General features: G+C 33.6%; 1 protein-coding gene across 1 annotated transcript; it reads left to right on the forward strand.

Moving 5' to 3' along the window:
- The first annotated feature begins 19,495 nt into the window (after nt 1–19,495).
- Nucleotides 19,496–20,977, forward strand: LOC130445344 (hexokinase type 2-like). Its single transcript, XM_056780924.1, has one exon. It carries the CDS (start codon nt 19,496–19,498, stop codon nt 20,975–20,977), a length of 1,482 nt encoding a protein of 493 aa, XP_056636902.1.
- The last annotated feature ends 4,215 nt before the right edge of the window (nt 20,978–25,192 follow it).

Genomic DNA, 25,192 nt, shown 5'->3' on the forward strand with positions numbered 1-25,192 from the left:
CAGGATAATGTCTTGCGGGTTCGCTGGTTTGTCTTTTTTTCAACTATTGTTAAAAGTATTCATATAAAGACAAGAAACAAGGTTATCGAAAGGGGAAACTTTGGATGGAAAATTTCAAGAGGAATACTTTGGAGGACGAAAGGGCACTGCAAAATGACAACTCCTTATCAAAATTAAGAATAACGGAAATACTAACACTACGGCTAACACCCGCATGGAATATTGTTTATCTCCAAAAGACAGTGGCAAGCAATAGCGATTACTACATAGAGTTATTGGATCGTTTGAATGCAAAGAAAAAACGCCTTATATGTTGAAGAAAAAACTACTGGTGTAGCAAGATAATGAACCGTCGATGCCTTCGATGGTTAAATGGAACGAATTATACTTCAAATTGCTTCCTTATCAATCGTTAGTCCATATCTGGCTCCCAGTGACCACGGGATATTCATTCTAAAATGCTCTAAAAAAAATGCTCGCCGATGAGAAATTTAACTCAAATGAAGAAGGAATTACTGAAAATGAAGCCCATTCTTAAGGAAAAGACAGTAGCATCGAGAGATTAAGCATCGAGAAGTTGGAGAAGCAATGAAATTATTGTATTGCTTTTGAAGGAGACTAAATTTATAAATGAAATCGATTTTTGACGAAAAAATGTGTTTTTCTTAGTTAGTCACACGACTTTTGAGTGATGTGTTGTTTCAAAAGCTGTAACAACTTTGAAAGAAGAAATACGGATCGAAATCGACGATGATATTTGTTAATACACATTCCAATTGGCAGATGATCAGGTACTATGTTCAAACGACAGAGATGAATGCATGGTACGCAAAACTAAAGGAAAAATAAGGAAAATAGGGACTGCAGATGAACGTAAAGAGACACAGTACTTATACAACCTAACAAATATACAACTAGAAAACAATCAAATTAAAACGAGATATAAAAACTATTAATATCTAGGAGTTATTTTTGACAAAGATGTAACAGAAGATACAAAAATCAAATGTAGAATAAACAGAGCAAGAACAATATCTAAATCATTAAATGGGATATTATGGAGTACTGAAATAGAACGAAACTGAGGATCTACAATGCAATGATTAGGAGTACTTTGGTATATGAAACAAGAGCCACAAACGCCACAATAAAAGAGAAAATTAACCTAAAAGAAAAAATTATAATATATTGAGGAAAAGCAATTAATTTGGTTCATTCACGTGCAGAGAATAAGGGAGGAGAGATTGCCAAAAAAATGAAGTGGATCCCACAGGATAACAAAAAGAGAGGAAGACCAAGATTATCACGGATGCATGGAATAAGAAAATCAAAGAGTGTACGAAACCTGATTGATACTGAGAACTGAAGTGACAGGAAAGAGTGGCATTTTGAACCCAAATTTGTATATATAAAAGTATTTATTCCGCACGCTTTGTTATAAAATTCAATTTTCAACCATGTCGGCTTGAATTGAAAATGTCACTTTTATCGTCAGTTACATAAGAACTTGTTTATGACTTATATTCGTATGAACGCATTCGATTGGGGTTTTAGATATATTAGATACAAAAGAAATTTACTTTTATAGCTTTTCAAAAGTTACAAATATTTGTTTTGATTCAATATTTAGACAGAATGATGAACAAGTGTTTTGGATATATTGCATTTTTTAAAAGTAAATAACTCACAATAACCTTAAAATATCTTTGACACGACTTTGACATTTACCCCTACAGACATTGTAGAAAATTAAATAAAAGAATAAGCGTGACGTTTTTTTTTTATTATTAAATAAATTTCGTATTATCCATTCAACATTGAATTCGACTTCCATCTATACACCAACATATTTGGTTGATACGTCAGTTTAGACTTGTTGCGTTTGTTCCGATGGAAATATTAATGAATCCCGAGGAGACCCTGCTGCGTATACCAATATATCGTCGTATTTAAAACCCGGTGTATATAGCCACGTTTAGGGAGCTCATATCATATAAATTCCATTGATATTCAAAATGGAATTCCGAACTCTTCGTGGTCTTTCTTTATATCCCCCTCATACGCTTATGGCACTCTAACTCCTTTGCTGTTTAACTTTAAGGTTCTGTCTACTGATACATTACCGATGTTTTTTTTATTTCATACGTATACGTTTTTCAATATAGTCGCAATCACGACGGTGATTCAAATATATACTAGAATTTTCGAATAAATGAAAAATTCAGTGTCTGCACTCAATGTTAGACTTTGTTGAGAAGCGTAGAGTGAGACAGATGTACCCATACAAAATACGCTGTTAACAAGACCACTACACCAACACTCACAATTACACTGTCTGACGCGCGTTTCGATAACCAAGTTATCGTCTTCAGAGACCGAGGTACCAATATCTGTAGCGCAACACATCATTAGGTATTCGTTTTTTGATCAAAGTTAAAAGAGAGGAGTAATTGTGGTTGATTCTATCACTGATAAATGAACTGTGATTACACAGCATCATGGTAACCTCTTGAAAATCACGGTGGAACCTGTTTACAGACCAAAAAGACATGATATTGCAATCCGTAGTGCGATATTGCTGCAAGACAACGCCAGAGTGCATACAGCTCGGCTTGCGATGGAAACATTCCCCTCATAGTTCCGATTCATAGCCATGTGTAAAATTTATTTTGATCATCGAAAGAAAGGAATTTGAGAGCTAGAAATTTTTACGAATAAGGCATCAGAGAGCTTCTGGAGAGGTGGCAGAAGTATGTTGAAGATTATTTAGAAAACCTGTAAAAAATTTCGTCTTTATAACTAAATAATTGATATTTTTATAGCAAAATTCTCTCGTATATTCTTGGTAAGTATATAAACTTCCAAATGAAGCTTACAGAACTTGTTTTTAGTCAGCAAAGTATCCGAAAAAAGTGACTCAAGTAAACCTTCAATGTACTTATTGACACAAAGTGATTTAAGCGATTTTGCACGTGATTGAAATCTGTCTAAAAAACAGACTTAGCTTTTGGGACTAAGTTGAAACTGGAATTGACTTTTATCTGATGCAAAAATTTCTTATTTCCGACATATTCTAATGCAATTCATCAGTGAATGTTCACGGTAACATTGTTCATTATTTCTCCATTCCTTGCGGATTATAATAATAACTCTATGTCGTGTAGGCGTGTACATTGTCTGTTATTTAGCATCCAAGACATTTTGATTCTCCCGATCTCTCTTCCCACTTGCCCATCAAAGCTTCCTACGAAAGTGAAGACAGCACACATCCTTGTCGTACTCTCTTTTTCATTTCCATGATATTATTTTTACTAGTGCTGTTTGATTGCAATCTACGTTTTCAATGCATTCTCTTGAACTCAGTCTTTTGAGAAGCTGCACCAGTTTTTGGTGTAGTGGACTATCGTAGTCAATGAAACATGTACATACATTGTTTTTTTGGTTATTGTCACGATTCCATGCAACTCCACGTTTTTAGTATTATTTTATTATTAACACCCTGACCCTGGTGCGATCTATATGTCCGCAACTGAACTTTATCCACAGCATAGAGCGGTCCTATGGACTCTACACGATTTATTTTATTCCAAACCTTCTTCACGGCCCAAAGAATCGTAATTAAATGTCTTTTACAGTTTGGTTGGACCGTCCTGGGTCCTTTATACATTAATATGTTTCAAAACACATTGCACATTTTTGTGCACTTCAATAAAAGCATACATCATCATTCCAAGGATGAAAAAGCAAAGGAAATTTTATTTTTTTAAACTGCAAGTAGGGTGCTCCTTCAAAGTTATGTAATGAAAAGATTTATTTTGGAATAAAAAGTGCAAAATATTAAATTTTTTGCATATGGTCCATAGGACCGCTCTGAGCTCTGGGTAGACCAGAGCAGGCCTATGGACCGCACACAAAAAACATCATTTTTTCGCACTTTTTATTTGAAATTATTGTTGTATTCCCTGGACTCACACGCCATATGGAGTGTAAAAACACAAGAAAATTTTTTAGGCCCTAGGGCCTTTCAACTTTGATTGGGGCTCAACGTGTTAAGTAAATTACTTTCTCAATATTCTTGGTATGTATTAATAATATTTATTGTAGCCACTTTAACGGTCCCTTAGACACTACCAAAGTCTAGTGTATCGATACAGCGGGAGTATTTTTTTTGTTAGGCTTTCAGATAATTTATGCGATTTTAACAGACTGGTAACAATGGCGCATTATCCGGCCGGCAGTAATTAGCGATCAAGTAGGTGGAAATGTGGGGCATACATTGCATTCAGCTAGACAAAAGCGGCAGAAAAAAAAATGACGACGCTCAATATTCACATCTGTCCGTTGATTTTCCATACACTTTCTGCTTATACGTAATTAGAGAACGAAAAGTAGCACGTATGTGTGATATGTCAATGCAACTTTATTAGAGTTTTTATTGAACGTATTTTAAACAAAGAGTGCGATTAAGTCTACATTAGTGTCAATTTCACTTCCGCTACATCTGTATTATGTGAAAAAAGTGAAGCGAAACGACTCCGAAAGATTATTGTGTCATTTAACATGTAGGAACTCTAACCTTGATGTTTCTACAAGTATTAATGCTAGTCAACAATCGAGATTTCATTTTTCTAAATTTACTTTCTTATTATTACTATAATTTCTTTTCTACGACTTTGAATACGAGTTCATTGATGTGTTATTGCTAAATGCATCAATTCAAAAGATATTGTACTCTGAGTAGAGAAAAAAATCATGTATAAATATAAGAAAAACTTTTTTAAGAGAAACAAAACATCGAGATGTTGATTATAATGAAGGATGAAGCTTGCGTAGAACATAAAATTTTGAATATTAGAATTAACTAATTTGTTTTGAAGATATTATAATTTGAAGTATCGAAAGATAGATGAAAAATTCAGAGGTAAAACCATAGATAAAGAAATAAAACTAGCTAAACGAAGCTAAAAAAAATCATACTAGAACAATAATAATTATATAAAAAGTTTTTTTTCACACTTTACATACTTTCACCACCTCTCCGGAAGCTTTCGGATGTCTGCTTTCGAATCGCAGTCCATCAAGTACCTCTTTCAATAGATAAAATAAATAGTAGTTGCATGGCGGCAAATCGGGACAATAAGGAGGGTGTTTCAGTTTTTCACAACTTAATTCGTTCAACGTTTCCATCATAAACCGAACTTTTGTATCATATTCGTAGATCAATAACAAATATTTCGTACATTATGAAGAGAATGTAATGGGAATTATAGAATTTGGGTGCGGTGTATTTAATACAATAGTGCTGAGGAGTTCGTAGGCCATAACTTATTCATATGTCCAGAATTTCGGTTCAGCGGAAAGAAAAAAGTCACTGAGGATGAGATATGGAGAATACGGTGGGTGCAGAAGCCCAAATTATGCTAATTTGTCATTTTTTTCATTCATTTTTGACACTTCTACGTTTTTTCATGCTTTGGAGTCGGTTCATTACGTTTGGTTCACTAAACTGACTATATATTGGACTCTAGTGTGAAATGATTGTCGATATTCGGGTTTATTAAGGTTAAATAGCTCTAAACACTTCTCAGAATAATTAATTATAATGAATGTTTTGTTTTTGGTACAATGTGAGCTTGAGCGGCACCTACTTTGAGCAGAGCTATCGCGTACACAATATTCATCGAACTCTTTCCTTGGATATATCTAGAGTATATTTGTCCTCAATTTTTGAAATTTTATCAATAATTCTATTTTTCTACGGCCGTTATAATATAGTGGGCTGTTAATACTTTCTTTTTCATAACAATTCGTTCTCCGATACACTTTTATTCTTTGATATTCGTTCGAGAAAATCCGTTTTGCGTCTAATTAAAAGAAGTGTAGTATTATTATTGGTGATGGAGAGTAATAGTGAAAAAAGTTTGAACTGCACACCAGAAGATGTTGTTGAATCGGCAACTGCAACGACTATGAATCTTCTCCCTGAGAAATATAAGAAAAAAGATATAAACAGATTCACAGAAAGAGTGTCACCAGCTTACTTTGTAACTAAATCCAAAATGTGGAAGTCTTCAACACTTTGGTCAACTTCGTAAACAACATCAGTAAATATTCGAAACTCATTGCATATTTGAAAAATAAATAGACTCTAAAAATCTAAAACATTTGCCCATGAAGAAATTAATAAGTTTCTGTTGCAAGCTCCAGACGATCATTATCTCATGCATAAGGTATGACAAAAAAAAATTTTAATGCAAGCTTAGATAATATTCGTAACATCTTTCAAGTTGCTTTAATATTCGGAATCGCAGGAACTCCGCGGAACGAGGAATTATATAGAATGAAGTGTAACGATATTAATAATACCGGAATTGTTTTAATTATCACAGTAACTGAAACAAAAACCCATGTTCAAAGTCGATTCACTGTTATTGGTGAAATATCTGACAATAGAATAAACTTGGTAAACATTTATGAAAAATTTAAAAACCAACGACCCACAAATGTCAAAACATTTTTTTGTAGTATAGAAATGGAAAATGCAAAACCCAAGCTGTAGGTATCAACACCTTTTCAAAAATTCCCTCGTTTATCACAACAGATTGGAATTTACCTAATCGAAAAAAACTACACTGGGCATACTTGTTGACGCTCTTCGGCGTCTCTTTTAGTGGATTCCGGTGGTGATATAATTCAACTAAAGGAGCGCGGTGGATGGAAATCCAACACAGTTGCGGAGGGTTACGTAAACGACTCAATGAAAAACAAAATAAATTCCGCAGTGAAAATTTTAACGGGAACAACTAGTTCGACTTCAAGCAACATTGTAAATGTTCACGATCCTACCAACAATCCAATAAGTACTGATACAACTATAGACGATGTTATTTCTTTGAAACTAAATGTTGCCAATTCAAGTACCAATAGTAATGTAACTTCTTCTTCACTTTAAATTAATAATGCTCGTAATTGTACTGTTAATATCACTGTTACAAGATAGAAATTGATAAAAGTTTTGTCGATTTTTTTCTTCTACGGACATAGAACAAATTTTGTATGAAACTCGTGAGTAAAGTAAGTTCTTTTTTTGTCAAAATAAGTATTACTTCACTTACTTGTTGCATAAATAACTATTTTAGTATATACATAAAAAATTAATAGCATATTTCCAAATATTGATAGGATTTTTTAACGACTATAAAAGAAATTTGTATAATTTGCTGCAAGTTTTCAATTAACTTCCATTGTTACAAAAATGGAAAACGTTTCACACATATGACCAACTTTTTTATTCAGTCACATTCACCAAAACTAAGAGACTTTAATGGAAGTCATTATAACAATTTCAACAATTACATACCTCTCTGTGTAATTATGTTAGTATTGTAATGTACAGGAAATGATTTTTTCAAATGAACTCGCCCACATACGTACATAATCGAAGTTAAATGTCTAACAATGGCCTATTAGCTATCTGATACTATATCTGCTTTCACAATTGTTGATGCTCTCAATAATACTTTTATTTTATTACAAATTGTCAAACGAAATGACGCCTATTTAAAACAGTAAATTATTTCATGGGATGGTCTCTGAATGTCACACAAAATATCATACAATTTTTCAAATTAAGGAGAAGATGTAAAAGAGTCTTTTGACACAAAAGATGACGATGAAATGCCTAGAAGGAAAGAAAAGAATAAAAAGTGAAATGCTTGATACAAATAAGTGGATTGAAATGAGATTTGTTTCTCTAATAACAAGAAGAATTAAACAAGAAAACAGTTTAAATCCATTTCTTTATATTTTGGCCATTAACAATGTGATAAAAAGATTTCAAGAATAAGAAAATCAACGAACTATACTAAATAAAAGAATATGAATATTTAGAACTTGCTTTAATAACATTTTACTAAATAGGAGACCCAGTAGTCGAAATGCCGGCTTGGATTATAAATATGTTAAGGCAAAAATTTTGGTCGAAAAAAAGAGAGTAGAATCGTACTTCGAAGTACTATGTCAAAAATACTTCACATCAGGAGACCAAAATTGCTTTCTTTTCTCCAACTAACTTGCTAATTTCGGAAATTTTTCATCGACGCAGACCTTATTACTAGAAATATAACCCATAGCATCCACAGAATCATTTATTTAAATGAAATCATAACGACCCTTAACAATAGAGTTGTTATAATAGGTCTAATGTCCCTAATACTCAATAGAACTAAGGTTAGTGCTTCTTTCTCGCCACTTAGTTTCAATGTCAAAGTCTAAATAACACTCATCCGTTTGAATTACAAGGTTTTTCTCAGCCTACGATCACTCCGAGCAGACGCTACGCGGACAGAAGAAAGCTGGCATGTGCTATAGGCGACTGCAAATCTCTCGCTCTACTCAGTCCGCCATGGTTGACATTCAGGCGTCAGTCGGCGTTGTGCTACAGCCACGTTAACATATCCACCATGATTGATGCTCCCGCCAAGTGTGAATTGCGAAGTGTGATTCGTTTCTACAGGTTGAAGGCCACAGTACCGCATAAATTCATCGGATAATGAGTCGTGTGTATGGTGAAAGCTTCATGAGTGGTGGTGATGTGCGTGAATGGTGTCGAAAGTTTTAAAGTGGCCGTGATTGGAGGGTGTAAGGATGCAAATCTGTCGTTTCAGATGATCTGGTTCAACGAGTTGACAGAATGGTTAAAGAAAACCGCAGATTCATCATTATTGCTTTGTCTTCGGAATTTCGAGGTCTGTTTTGTACTTTATTGTTACTGAACGGTTAGGCTACATTGACGGAAACTTTCTTTGAAGAAGGTATTGAAAAGCTTGTCCACAGATATGAAAATCTCTTCTGTGATTATGTCTAAAAGTAAATATAAGTGTACTAATCTTTTGGTAATGGAATTATTGTTTTATGTGAACTTGTATCAAAGACGTGAAGCTGGTTTCTCTTAAAAATGAAGAAAAGATTTTGGATTTTGGAATCAAGTAAAGATATTGAAAATTATTAACAATGACAAACTTAAAGCAGAAAGTGGCTAATTAGTGAATAGACATCGTAGGAGTAAGTTGAAACTGTGTGATTATGTGCAGAAAATATTTAAGATGAAAATCGTAAATAAGCTTGTTTGTAGTATTTAAACTACTCCAGATGTGCTTACAGGGTTCAAGGTTCTGATAGCTTCGGCTATAAAAGATAGAAAGGATATGTTGGTAGGACACGGCAATAGACTTCGAAGTTATGATGAAGTATGTCTTTCATTTAACGAAGCACGTTTATAAAGACCCTCAAATGCTAGAAGTCCAATAATCAGAATTGTTGCATCCTTTAATAAAACGGTCAGTTCCAAAATCTACGATGCTAAGCTAGATATTTTTCTGTCATTAGAAGACAACCCTCAAGCAACAGTTCCTAGTTTTTAAAGAAAAATTAAAAAACTATTTTTCTATATAATTATTTCACTTTTTTGTCCTAAAAGTTCGTAGAAAATATTGTGTTGATTTTAGTTTATCAAACTGACTTTCTAGTTTTGGTTATTCAATATAAAAACGAAATAGCCGTATATTAAAGTACGATGGCAAAATGGCACTGTTTTACCGGTAAATATGTAAATTACCAACATTGAAAACGCACACTCCATTAAACAATTACAAGTCAATTATGTAAAATGAAGGGCTATCACTAGCTTCGGATATTAACACAGACAAGTTAAAACACAACCGGGCTCTGCCTATTTTCGGGACCGGAAGCTCTGTTTGGTGCGATTAAACACTGTTAATTTGAATTTGTGATATATTTGCTAATTATGTAGCATGGATTTCGGAAATTAAATTGTTGGCCTGCAAATAATCACTGATTTACTGTCTTTATTCTCACTATGTGTATAAACACTGCTGCGAGAGTAATTAATGGCGAGAGAACCGCTATGTTAAATCTACTCCATTAAAATGAAGAGATTATAAATTGAGTTGATTTGTTAAGCTGGATTTTAATGTAAGACGTAAGGAAGTTTTAAACAGTTAACATTAATCATAACTCTATGGAAGGAAGAAACTTATTATCAGGCGTAAAGGCGTTATTTTGATATTCAGAAATTTACATAATAGGTAAAACGATGTTTAAATCATTAATTACCTCATTATAATGATAATAATTTATAAGTAATTGTTTAAATAGTAAAAATAGGCTTACAAAATGATAAAATTTTCATTTACAACAACTTCTGAGATACTGGATATTACATTGAAATAATAGAAAAAATTTTAGAGAATTTAGAGTCATAGATCTCTCTACATCTCTTTATATTTCAAGAGTAGAATGTAGCAATACAATAAGAAGGGTTGAAAGAGGAATGACACGTGAAAAATTAGATGGTAAGATGCCACTTAAGTTTTGAGATTCATCAGATGTAGAAAAACGTTGACCTCGGAATTTATTTTTGATCTGCGGGAATATGAAGAAATCAATTGATACCAAACAAGGAATGTACGGCAGATGACCCATCAATTCAATGTTTTAACTGTTCAAAAACATTTTTGTTCTTTTAAGTACAAACCCTCCTATAGAAAGCTATCACACAAATCCAAATACATCAGCATTTAATATAGGATAACGGGGAGCAGACATTCGAAAAAAAAGGCATACAAAATTGGAACGTTGACAAAGACTGAAAGAGATTCATGGAGAGTTAGTTGTTGAAATGATCAAAAGAAATATCAACGGAGTGGAGGGAAGGATTGATAGTAATAATACCAGAAAAACTCTGAAGGAGTATAAAGGAGATAAAATCATTAAATACAGTATGCAAACAATTTACAGAAATGACCCATGAATACATTGTAGATGAAATTTATTTCGTCGTTGAAATACATTCACCTGGTTTTATTAAAACTAATAAAAATGACAATTGAAAATTTCAGTGCTAGAGTAAAAACAAAATAATAAAGTGAAAAATTCATAATAAATATAAAAGTAAGGCATAGCGATTCATTATCAGCAAATTTAGTTATGTTAGATCTCAAACAAGCAACAAGAAAAACCAATAAGAAGATAATAAGTAATTTAAGAATTGGATGAATTAATGAAAAAAGATGAAAAATGTTCTCAAACTGAATGCATCGAGAAAAAGGAAGGAGAGACGAGGTAAAAATTGGAAAATGTAAGTTTGAGATACCTGGGTGTAATAATAATGATCGACAGATGTAGAGCATAACAAGTAAAAGGGAATATAGGAATAACGGGCAAAGCATGTGGTGTCTTCATCCAAATATGGAATTTCATATTCTATGAGTTCTGAATGTATTTTTCATATACTCAGCACATCTGCTAGCTTTAAGCTTACTATTCCTTAGCCAACTTTTATTTTCATTCTTTGGTTGCATGCTAAAGTGGATATTCATCATTAATTTGGTAGATGGACTGAATCGTAACACATATTGCTCCAATGCATCAAAGAATTATATTGCCTTTTCTATGATGTAAGATGGAAATGGTTGGAATGAAATTGTTTATATGAATAGCCAGGAAGTCTGTACTTTTTTTAAGGTCTTAAGATACTAACAGTTTCTTTGTGCTATAATTAAATTATTATTATTTCACCTTTGCTTTAGTGTAATACTTTTAAAATTTTATTAACTCCAAACTATTTTGCGATAAATTTTATGGGATTGATGATAGTGTAATCTAAAAGTCCATTTTCTTTAATAACGCCGTATTTACTTTCTTTCAAACATGTTGATGAAGTCAGTGAAGTACAGGAGGAAAGATGCCATTGAGACATTGAAAAAATAAGAAGTTGTTATGTTACGAAGATAGTTAGATGTGTGAACATTGCCACAGCAAGAAAAGTATTGAGGACATTCCTGTAAGAACGTTTGAATGATAAAATAATTTTTTCATACTAAAAATAGGAACTTCAGACACACTTTTGTGTGCTCAAACCTTTACTTCACGCACTAGTGCGTGGAAAAGCATATTTTAAGTAGAAGTGCGTAAAGAAAATCAGGCCTCCGTTTCGCATTGGCTAGAGTACAAGTCCAAGGTTCAAGTCGCACTCATTCAAAATATTAGTAAATATACAATATATTCTATAAGGAATCAATAGAAGCGTTATAGTATCTTTTAACAAAAAATTAAACTCACTAGTACTTGAAGAAAATTACCATTAAACTGTATTTTGATAAAACTTTCGCTAGTAGAAAAAATTTTGTATGCAATTCGTGTGTAAAATATAAATGTATATATACTATGGCATTTCTCAATTGAGGAGTAGAAGTAACAAAGAGGTTAAGTGCCAAAATTGTTAAAAAGAGATATATAAAGAAATACTTTTCATACTATAATACCAAAAGTTTTATTTTCAAATACTAAACTTATATATTATTTGCCTTACGGCTAAACGGGCTACGACACAAACAATGAGAAAAAAATAACAATTTCAAAATAATTGTTCAAAAAAGTAAAACATTTGGGAAATGGGCTAAGTGCCTCTACATTACTTCGTTAAATTACTGTAAAACTCTTTATGATTATGATCTTTTAGATACGGAATCTTGGATCTTAAGTGCTTTTTCTTGCTATCACTAATCTTATTTATGTTTGGTAGCTGGTTAATTGAGATATTTTTTACATCTTGCATGGTTTTTCCTCCTGTAAGTATCGGCGTTGCTTTCCAGTATGCTCCTTCAGAAAAAGATTCAGTAGTGAACAAAAAGCCAGGTGTTTGGGAATCAACTTTCATTTGTATAACTTTGCTAATATGCACTTGTTTGAGATTTAACATCATGTCGGCTGCCGCTTGTACATCAAAAAATTTTTCCTGTGCCATATCTAGTTATTCAAATTGGCCAGTGTGTGTACTTGACAGTATTACATTGTGTTAGTCCTTAGGTACTATCGGAGCGCACTTACGCTTTCTTTTTTCGATTAACACGAAATCCCTAACGCACTGAAGAAAACTATAACCACTGACAAGGTATCGATGTTCAATAGTGTCAAACAGCCCACAACTCACCAAAAACTCATAAATAAACTCAATCATTCTGTTTTTATTTTGGACAGTACAGTTATCGCTCCACACAACAACATTCTTTTTTCCTGTAATGCTTATATTCAGGACGCGTAATAAGCAAGATGCAATGTCGTTACCACCACGTCCTGCCATTCCTTCATGCCAGCAGCACATGACAGAATGTTTGTTATCCCCAAAGTTGTAGAACATGCAAGAGTGCTTCAAAGTAGGTACGAACATGACTTGTTGTAAATCCGCAGAGAACACACTCGTGGTGCTTCCTGGGACTTGTGATGATGCTATGTATTTTTCCATGAGCATGGTAGCTGCTTCTGTTTTTCGTTGGTGCAGCTCTAACTCCACCTTTGCCGCGCAACTTCTTTCACCCTGTGCTTTTATTTCGCAATTCAATGAATCACATTTTCGGCAGGTGTCACTTTGAGGTGCTCTAAATGAAACATTTGAAAAACTTTTTCTAATATTTTTCTGTAAAACTCATAAGGACCAAGCTCTGTGGATATTTCTGTAAAAACGCTTATAAAGGCGGTTTACATTTAAATCTGGACTCATATATTCCTTTGCAATTTTTGCACGCCAATAATGAGACTCTTCTCGGGGTATGCTATTTATGTGCTCTGTAATAACTTTCTTATCATTCTGTGTAAATTTTCCAGGGGCTGTACGAGTTCTCATATCTTTAGAAACTACTTGACCGCTTTTTTTCTTTTGTATAATAGTTTCCAAATGATTTTTCGTCAAATCAAATATCTTCATAAAAGTAGATTTACAGGTATATTGGCGATTACTGTCACGAGGATCTTCATATGAACCATGCCTTCTTCTCTTTACTGTATTAAGTCCATGATGTATACGTCTACGGACGTCAACATTGCACTCGTAGTATTTTTCAAAAAGACCCAATCTGTTTGCGTAGTTCAACGAGTTGCTATTCAATTTGCATGTACATGTTACCTGGAAGAAAAAAGATCATTTTAAAAATCATCATTATCACCTCTCTACATGATAGTCGGAGGGTTGTTTATGAATAACGAATAGAAATAATTTATTTTTGGTCATTTAGACGCTTCCACGTTACAAACAAAGCCAATCACTTACTTGCAGGTTCGGTCTTTTTTTTTCTGCTAGAGCATTCCCTTTTCTCTGTTTATAGGATTGTCCTGCATTTTTTCGTTGTCGTTGTTCATCACTTAATCTCCCAATTTCTCGTTTTCGACGTTCCGGATTCATTTTGTACAGTTCTTTACTTTATTCCACACCTTTGTTGCCGATCACTTGCAGACATTGCCGTTTATCTTGCTTGATTTCTTATAGAATTTGTAGCCCTGGTATTTTACCCGTTTGATAGGACATAGTCCATGGGACATACAACCTTTCTATGCACCTATCTCATTTTTTGGAAAAATTGGCACTTAGCCCCTTTTTTACTTCTACTCCTCCTGAATTGTTTAGTATAATGAAAATTGTGTTACGTTTACTTATTCACCCACATAAGGGTCCATTTACGTGAGATAACCTAACGTCCTTTATGAAAATTTCAATAATAGGTAAACAAGAAATTTGTAAATGTTTATTACAGATATACAAGTATGTGTATTTTTTTTCTCATCTATGTACAAATAAACAATACTAAAGTAACATTTTTAGAACATAATGAGTTATATTTGTGTCAAAAATATTCTTTCAAATACTCCAGATGCATTTGCTCTCGTGTAATATTATTATTAAACATGTCATAATAAAAATAATTCCAATACGAAGCCAAAAAATATTTTTTAAACAAGGTTGAAGGCATTAAAACTCTTATTAAACCCTGATTATAAAACATTGTAATAAAATTTAAGGCATTAAAATAAAACTCGAATAAATTAGTAATAAACTGGTCGCCATTAAGATAATATTTACGATACTTAACGTCAGCTACGTTCATATTTTTGTTCGTAAATTATTAAAAATGAAAATGATAACCGTAAAACTATAATATGACTACTGCACTTGGTGTCGTCTTTAAAGTATATATTTGGTTCGTTCGTTATTGAGGTGTAGTTTATTATCGTTTATTATTTTAATTTTGTAGTCTCAACTTCAACTCGTTCGCTATTAAAACGAGGCATGCTTACAAGTCTTCTTCTTATAGGTAATGGCTATATGATAAACATTCAAATTGATTTGATCGTTGAATTGCTAACCCAGATATCGTTGTCAATATTATAATGTACCTTAGTTCATCGTTGAATTTCATGTTTGAGATTAGAATGAGTGCGAAACTTGAGGTTGTTTTGTAGCATTGTTTTTTTATGTGAAAAGCAACCACTCATTTGAAGTTAATGTTTTGGTAACAGCTTTTGGTAACAAATTAATATCACATTCTACCTGGAAATATAAATGGTGATTTTGTAAGTAATCATTTATTACAGATGGAATAACCATAAAGAGCGAACATCTCTACTTTCAATGCACGATGGAGCTCCACCTAACTTTGATAGAAAGTATCTTAGTTGGTTGAGTTACCATTTTCCGAATCGATGGATTGGTAGATGCAGAGGCTCCGATTCATTGGCCTACTCGATCATGCGATTTTAATCCCTAGTATTACACAATTTGGTCGTATCTTAAAGAAAAATTTTATGCTACAAAGGTGAATTCACCTCATCAATTGAAGGACAGAATCCAAATGAGTTTTTTATCCATCCTAGAGACGGGATCACCTTCTTAGAAACACCCTGTATACTACTAATACTACCAAGTGTGCAGCTTTATGATTCATGCATAGACCAGTTTTCAGTTAATATTTTTTTGTGATAAGGAAAGACTTTCAATGCGTAGGAACAATTTTCCCGAAACTCCCAATGAGGTACGATATACGATACGCCAATGAAATTGCTCACCCATATATCTTTGCTTATATAATGTCACTTAGTTCAATGCAGAATTCCAATTTCGCAAGATAATGGAGCGAAAATATTTGTAGTAAGAATTTTCCAGAATTACAGTTTTTTAAAATAATTATGAGCAAATTGGAAAAGAATCATTTTTGAGTTTGCTATGATGCTTTCTATGATTCTGAGAGAAGTAATCAAACACATGTTAATTGTTTAAAATCTCTCTACTACACTTTACTGTTTTAGGAAAAATCTACGTTTAGTTTAAAAGGTTACAAAAATAAGATAGCTCTGTGAAGACTATACTCAATGCCCAGAAAACGTTTTGACCACGGATTAGAGGGAATCAGTATTCTTGAACCTTTAAATTGGGTATAATATGATAAATCCTTCCCAGATGAATTAGTTTTTGTTCTCTAACCTGGTAAATGCTAATGAATTCAATTATTTGGTTTCTTTCAAGGAGTTAAATTAGAATATAAAGTAGTTAAGACCAAACCAGCATTTATGGTAATCAAAAGAGGAAGTTTTACCTGAAAATATGTAAAAAAGTCCTATACATGAAGTAATTAATAGATATTTTGTACTAAAAAGCCTCTTTCCATATGGGTAATGTATTTCATTACAATGGAAAAATACAACAACAAATTAATAACAGAGAGGCTAACAATTTTTGACATTGATATGTGATATGTAATAGATTCACCTAAATAAAAAGGTCAACTTATTTAACGTGAGTCGCCCAAAAAAAAATAAATAGATAAATAAACGCTACTTTCGACTACTAATGATTTGCGTCTGTATTTCCGTATACACCGGGTATAATCACATACCAATAACAATGCAAACTACGAAAAAATTGAACAATTATAATATATTAATGAATAAATTATGTGATACGCCACTGATAAAGAGATGAAGATCATTATTTGATGCATCCAGTCACAAGACACCTGGGGTCAGGCGATAACATCGATGGTATATAATTAATTGTGTTTTTATATTCTGTTTAATCATTCTATTAGAAGCGACCTCTAACTGGTATAGTACATAAAAAAAATCGAAACGTTAAGCCCGAAAATTCCAATGGTACATTCTCCGAAATCCTTTGTGCCTAGTTTTGAAAATATGTTGTTTACAAATTTGAGCCCCTTGCTTTAGATAAATCAAACATATCGAGAAATTAAGTCAATCTTATTCCAACTTAATATACTTATAGAACTAAGAGTCTTACTCAGTCGTTGTTCCTTCAGACAATAATTAACATGATCACATACTTTGCTTTATATTGACATCGAGTTATTGAGCTTACTTAAAAAGTTTAAAAAGAGATGAATGGCCTCTACCTAGCTGTTGTGGCTGGTTGAAATTATCAACTTTCAAGAAGTGGGTCACTATTCCAAATATACCAGGCAGTATTTATCATATTTTTCATTACGTTTCACTGGAATGTTTGGATTTAGGTATTATTTTTTTGATGAGTCCTTTATACAACACTTATATATACAGAATATATCTGTAACTATATTATATTCGGTTATGCTCTTCAATCTTTTTTATCAATAATTAGGCTTATGCGATATTATTTTTTGTAATGTATTAATTGGTTTGGGTTTCATCACTACTTTTGCTACTTTCCACAACCTTGATACATAATTTAGTATTAATGAATTTACCAGTTTTCTGGGGTGGTTGTTTGAATATTTTTTATGTAATTAGATGGAAGCCAAGAGGTTTTTTAGGTTAATATATGAGTTCCATGAGTTTCATTTCAATTCCAAATGATTCATAATTTATCCAAAGATTCAATTTTTTTTGTTCGGTTGGTAGGTCTCTTCCTTGTAGATCGGAAGCTTGCTCAAGTTCAAACAAATAATGGTTCCCGACAACTACAGTTCGATTGCTTTAGTCCTAGCTAGTGCCAAGGTCACGGAGAAAGTCGTTAAGCAATCAATCTAAGTCTTCGAACGTCATCAACGACCATCAATATGCCTTTCGTAAACATGGGATCTCTCAGCATATGTAACCAACGTATGTACTGAGGATATTGAGAAATATGGGGAATTCCGAGCAATCGCAATTGACATATCGAAGGCTTTATCATGGTTTGGCACTCAGTTTGTCGTCCTCATTTATTAATTAACTAGCTAACTAACTAACTAATTTTGAGGTGCTGGTATTCCCCTGGGATACATCTTGTCACTTACTCTCTTTCTTCTGTACACCGACAAAACTGCAAAATCGCCCCAATATCTTCAACTGACACCCAAATCAGCAGGTAGGAACAAATCACCACCATCAATACCGATCTATTTTTACAAAGGAGGCTAGCCCTGCAGCTCAGGATCTGGTCCTATCTGGATATGAAATACCACCATCATCGCAAATTGCTTGTTGAGTCTTGAGGCTGGGAGCTCGTTGTTAAGGCAGTTTCTAAAAATTTTTTCTAAAACCAATTAGCTATATATTCTACAACAGCTTCTAATCCTCTTCAAGGTCCAGATTTGTCCATCTCTGGAATATTGTTCGCTCATTTGGTACTCGGTTCCCAAAAATATGCTGAGGGTGCAGATGCTCTTCTGAGCAATATTTGCAAGACTTACTCGACAGCCAGACGTGGCTTATGAACACCGAGTTCGCCTGCAGACCCCCAGAACGTCGGCTATCCGGAATCTTTCCTTTGGAGAAGTGCAAGCCTATGGGATCACTTACCAAGGCACGTCTTTCCCCAACACTTCAGCCTACAAAAGTTCAAGATCCATATCCACATGCATCTCAAGTGCAATAGGGTTCAATTTCTTGTACTTGCTTTTCTTCATTTTTGCTTCACATCTGGGTTCACATCTGGTATTCTCCATACCATGTTTCAAGATTTACCACTATTTTAACTTCAAGGTTTTTGTCTCTAATTTCCTGCATCTTTCATTATTTGCTGTGATTATTATAAATATATTCAAGCTTACTGCTTATATTTCATTCTCTATATTGTAAACTTAGTTTTCTTCTTTTATTTCCATTAATTTCTTCTTCAACAATCTATTAAATTTGACGATATATTCTTGAAACATCTTTGTTGTGTTGTCATCGTACACGTCAAACATATTCCAACTTTTGAAAGGTTTTGGATGTCACGAGATGATCAGATTATGATTATGTGTCATTTTTGACTTACCAATCAACAGCGTACACTCATTTTTGCAAATATAATCTCAAGAGTGATACAATATACTGCACCTGAAATATAATTGGATAACTCTCACTATCATTTCGGCTCCAGTTCCATTTTCTGTGTTTTTCACTAAAAAATCAGAATAAGCAGAACTTTCACATTTCTATTGTGGATACTACAATGAAATCACTCTTTTTCTGGAAGACTTACTTAAATTGTAGTAGCTCAATATTCAAAAAGCATTTGAGCTTGAATTTCCTCATTCGTTTTATTTGCAAAATCTTAAATTGTATGGTTAATCTGTGACCGTACTAACTGTGAAGTAGACTATGGTTTCAAAATGACATAAGTGTCAAAAAAAATTGTGATATGTGAAGATTTCCAAATTTTCTGTATATATAAATTTTCTAAATTCCAATGGCCACTTGCAAAAGCGTAGTTTGCAACCCACCAAGTCTCCGCAGTATTGAAGTTATACCAGCACGAAAAGAATTGATAGAAAAATGTACAGAGCTGATTATAACCCAAGATCAAATGCAAACATATATGAAATCATTTTTAGACAATATTGAGAGGGGATTGAAAATGGATACACATCCTACTTCTATAGTAAAATGTTTCCCAACTTACGTTCAGAATTTACCCGACGGATCGGAAACAGGAAAATACCTTGCTTTAGATCTAGGTGGAAGTAATTTCAGAGTCCTTTTGGTAGAGCTCGCGAACAAATCTTACACAATGGATCAGAAAATATACAGTATACCACAGGAGACTATGACAGGACCCGGTGAAGAATTATTCGATTTCATAGCCACATGCTTATCAGAGTATACTACGGAAAAGGGAGTAAACAACGATAATCTTCCCTTAGGATTCACCTTCAGTTTTCCATTAGAACAGAAAGGTCTTAAGGTAGGCATCCTCGAACGGTGGACTAAAGGATTTAGCTGCGATGGAGTGATAGGTAATGACGTGGTTCAACTTTTAGAAGAAGCTATCGCCCGACGTGGAGATGTTACGATAAACGTAGCAGCTGTTGTCAACGATACTACTGGTACGTTAATGGCATGCGCCTTCAAAGATCCGAATTGTAAAATAGGTCTCATAGTCGGTACTGGTACCAATGGTTGCTACGTAGAGAAGCAATCTAATGCTGAATTATTTGACGAACCAGACGAAGGTTCTGGTGTTGTTATAATAAATTTAGAGTCTGGTGCATTCGGTGATGATGGTGCTTTAGATTTTTGTAGAACACAATACGATATAGATGTTGACGCCAATTCAATCAATCCTGGTAAACAATTACACGAAAAAATGATATCAGGGATGTATTTAGGAGAACTTGTTAGATTAGCAGCTGTTAGATTCACTAACGAAGGTATCATGTTCGGTGGTACACTCTCAGATGATTTCAATACCCCTGATAAATTTGAAACTAAGTTCGTTTCTGAGATAGAATCAGATCCACCGGGTAATTTCACTAAAGTAAAAGAAATTTGTGATAGTTTAGGGATGACGGATGCCACCGAACAAGATTATAATGATCTAAAATATTTGTGTCAATGTTTTTCTAGAAGAGCTGCTGTATTAGTGTCTTGTTTGATTACGACTTTAATCAGAAAAATGCAGTCCCCTCAAACAACTGTTGGTATTGATGGTACCCTATATAAAAACCATCCGCATTTTCACGATATTATAATGCAGCAAGTTTCGGAGCTTCTTCAACCAGATCCATATACATGTAAAGTGATGTTATCTGAAGATGGTAGTGGGATTGGTGCAGCTCTGATAGCTGCACTAGCAGTTAAAGGTGGTGACGCACCTGATGCTGGCGAAGGAGGCGAAGAAGGTGGAGAAGGAGGTGGTGAAGAAGGTGGTGAAGGAGAAGCTGAAGGTTAATAATGGATATATAGTACTGGGAATATAATTTTATATCAACAGATTGGAATATCATTTCAATAAATATTTTCAGAATCAGTTTTAATTCAATTTTTATTCTAAAGCTACTGAATTGGAGTTAATTATTTTTTTCTTCTGGAATTTAAAACGTTCTTAATATTTCATGTTATCATATTTCATATATTTTCAAGCTTTCAAAATTTTTATCCGCCATCGAATTGAAAAAATTCCGAGTTGTCCTCACGCGAACAAATTGCCAAATTGCTGTTAAATGTATCGGAACGATAGGAACAAATGAAACAAAAATAGAAAAAGAAGTTGAACACCGAACACTTGAGGGTAATGAAAAGGTACAAATTCCAATGTTTGTCTAGATCACGTCTGAACGTTTGTCCCGTGAATGGTCAGGCGAGGGTGCGGAGATCAGCCGTTTAGGTCACTAATTGCAACTATGTCACACTCTCGGTTAGCGGAAATGAGATAATAGAACTTCGGGTGAATCTTGGAAGATATTTTAAGACATTCTTTAAATTAAAAAATAAATAATAAGTTAAATTCGATGTCACAAACATTGTTGCAATCAATAAATTTCGATATGAGGCATATATATGATGGGAATAGTATAAAAAAATTGTTTTTTGTAGAACTGGCATTAAAAATGGAACTTTTAATGACAACCAACGTAGAAACGTGGTAAAATTCATTTGTGATACAGTTGTTAAAAGGAAGATTTGGTTTTGAGAATGGAGATGATTGGGATACGAGCGTAACACGTTTATTAACTCCATGGACAAAATAAAATCACTTTTAACACTTCTACCATACATTATTCTTCATGAAACTCTTCTTTCCAAGTAAATAAAAATTTTTGGTCTTATATTCTACATAATTAAGAGGCTAGGAGTCGTTAATGTACGATATTTAATTATAATTCACTAAAATTAATCAACTGGAAAGGAAAGAGAATCACCTAATAACAAAATTTGTAGATATTATTTTTATCTATTTTTTTAATAATATCAGTATGCCATGAGATATTATCATGACAACATTCCAATTTGAATAAAATGGAATAGAGAAGAAATCGAAACGGAACCTTAGATCAACACATCGTTTATATAGACAATACGAGGTCCCGTTTCAGCGCCATCTCTTGGTTCCTTAGCAGTACTGAACGTACTTAAAAACAACAGTTTCTCTCTGCTTGTTTGCAGATTTCACACTGAAATCTTTCGTCCAGTTTATTGGAATTGCATCAAACAACAAATACACGAAACGACAGTTTTTTATTACTTTCGAAAAAAATACAAAACAACCATGTAGTAGACAAAGGATCTATTGTGGCTTCCTTTTTTGTTAGGTTACTAGGAAATCCAGTGTTTAAAGCCAATTAATCTCACTCTTCTTAGAAAGTTCAGAATTTTCTATGGCTGTAGTTGCTAGATATCTTATATAGTGCTCTGGAGATAGAGGTTTCGTCCTCTGCGCAACAGAATTTGCTATATCTGATTCCTTCATATCTAAAATCAGAACAATTTATGAAGAAACATTTATATAAAGTTCAAGAAAGAAAAACTATTTCTGTACAATGATAAATTTTTACCTGGCATATTGTTGGTAGGCATCAGCCTAAGATCAACTACGCATTATATATTGTATCAAATGTCAATGCTGTTCTGTGATTGGCTGGATATTGCAGCCGCTAGTGTCACCTACCGTCAAATCTATAAAAGTTTTAGTTGCGCTAATGGACCAAGAGAGTGCGCCACGTTTAATTTTTCCCCTACCGTACCATCGCGTTTCCTTACTCTTACTGAAACTGACCGTGTGTTTGCTGAGTTTGATGTTGAAGCCTACAGTGATCTTTCCTTGATGATCGAACAGGAAGCGAATACAGAGACATTGGATATGCCACCTCCGAAATCGCGACAACAGTAGGGTATGCTATTTATTTGGTAGATTTATGCAATGGTTTTAATCGAAAAAAGTTGAAGGAAAGTTTAGTGGAACTGTATTTTCAGCTTATTCGAATATAAATCAACCATGGTACAACCATAGAAAGCTATTTGCTGATTAAAAATAATCAGAAGAGAATAGAACAAGTTTTATAGACTATAGTGGAAGGATAATTTTGTCAACAGCTGGTATATCTTTTCACTCTAGGATCCAATTGACATATAAAAACTTTCTCGATCAAAAAGAATGTTCAATCACGAAATTAACGGTACGAGTCATGAAATTCATTCTATAAACTAATGCAATTTTTGAGTCTCTTTCAACATTCTATCATCAAACATACTCTTTACAAGAAGTTGATGATGTGATATAGCTCAAGCTCTCTGAGCACTTCATTTTTATATTTAATACGCTCTAGATAAAGAGCTTTGAAGTATTTAACATTTAGAGTGAATATAAATGGAGCCCGTCCTCATGTAGCAGCATCTGGTATCTTCAGGTGTCCATTGAGACGACAATGCTTCGTCAAAACTTTTGTTACTGTTTGTAAATTGTTAATATATACAATTGGTGTTCTTTGACTATATAGAAGCATATTTGCTTGTCGGGAAACATTAGAAAGTAAAATTTTATTATTTATTCATAAATGCGACAGAAAACTCATGCAAAACAGACTTTTTCTGTGGATAGTTGAAAATAATTGCAACGCATGTGGTCCGTTGAAATTCCATTTTCCATTTAATCTTATTTCTGACACAGAGATACTAATCTGTAGTAATTAACAAATTCGTGACCCTTGCAAGTAACTTTTCAACATTTCCTATTCCAATAGTCATCATTCATCATTAATTTTTAACAATTAATTATTGTTCCATACCTAAACAATCCGAACTCAATGACAAAAGATTTATTGTATTGAAAAATAATTTACATTGAATAATTCAATCGATCTTTGCTCTGCAGGCGCTCATTTTCGCTCTTTTTATTTATAGATTTGAGCACCTCTGATGGTCGGCTCGACGGGTGGGTAAGAATGACGAGAGACAAGAGAGGGTTGTTAGTCATGATGGGTTTTGAAAGTGCAATTGTTTTTCGATGCTTAACATTTACATTCGACAATTGTTCGTTGACCTAATTTCTGTCGGGTTAGTTTTTAAATATATAGGGTCACTTGAAAATATCTTTATCTACGACCACCATTAAAGCTGGGCATTTAAATGAATAAAATTAAAGTTTCATTTAAAATGTTACTTTTCCTAATTGCCTTAAGATGGCTATAATTATAACTCTGCATAAAAGAGGAGATGAAAATCAAGCACCGAATTATCACCCAACTCCACTCCTTCCCACGTTATTTAAGATCATAGAAAGTTTGTTCAAAAAGAGCCTTTTATCATTTCTATTTAGATATAAAATACTCACTACCCATCAATTTGAATCAAGTAACAAATGATGCCATATTCTCCCTCCTTAATAATGTGTATTTTAGCCTAAACAGCCATCGCTCCACTACAACAATTTTTTTGTGATATTTCTAATACTTTCGATGGTGTTAATCATAATATTTTAAATTGCAGTACTACAGTTTCAGGGGAACACCACTCGCATGGTTTAAGTCATACCTTACTAACAGAAGTCAGCTTGTAAGGGTTAATACAACGATGTCTTCTTGCAAGCCAATAGAATGTGGAGTGCCCCAAGGCTCAGAACTAGGCCCTATTTTGTTTCTTCTGTTTATAAACGACATCGTCATATGACCACATTAAATAACACTACCATTGACGTTGTTGAATCTGTAACATTCTTAGGGCTTATTGTAGACAATTCCTTGAAATAGGAGTTACATATTTCCGCCCTATCTGAAAAATTAACTTCCTCCTGTTTTGCGCTGAGATCAGTTTCCAAAGAACTGGACTTATCCTCCTCCTTAACAGTTTATCATCTCCTTATTGAGTCGCATCTCCGATATGCACTCCCCTGCACTGCAAAAGAGAGCTGTTTGATATTTACTCGGACTCAAGAGCAACGCTCACTCTAGGGACTTCTTTAAAATATTGAGAATTCTGATTCTTTATTCCTTATTCATCCTTGAATCCGATCCGTTTGCCTAATTCGTACGCACTCTTCTCCAATTTCAGAAAGGTCGTTGCTGCACGACTATCCACTATGGAACGCGGAGCTCGACATCCCACGTTTAGTATTAGTTAAAGGCTCAATATTTCACAATGCACAAAAATGCACAATCAGTTGCCAATTGAA

This window comes from Diorhabda sublineata, chromosome 6 (genome assembly GCF_026230105.1).
Source record: "Diorhabda sublineata isolate icDioSubl1.1 chromosome 6, icDioSubl1.1, whole genome shotgun sequence".
NCBI classification, from domain to species: domain Eukaryota; kingdom Metazoa; phylum Arthropoda; class Insecta; order Coleoptera; family Chrysomelidae; genus Diorhabda; species Diorhabda sublineata.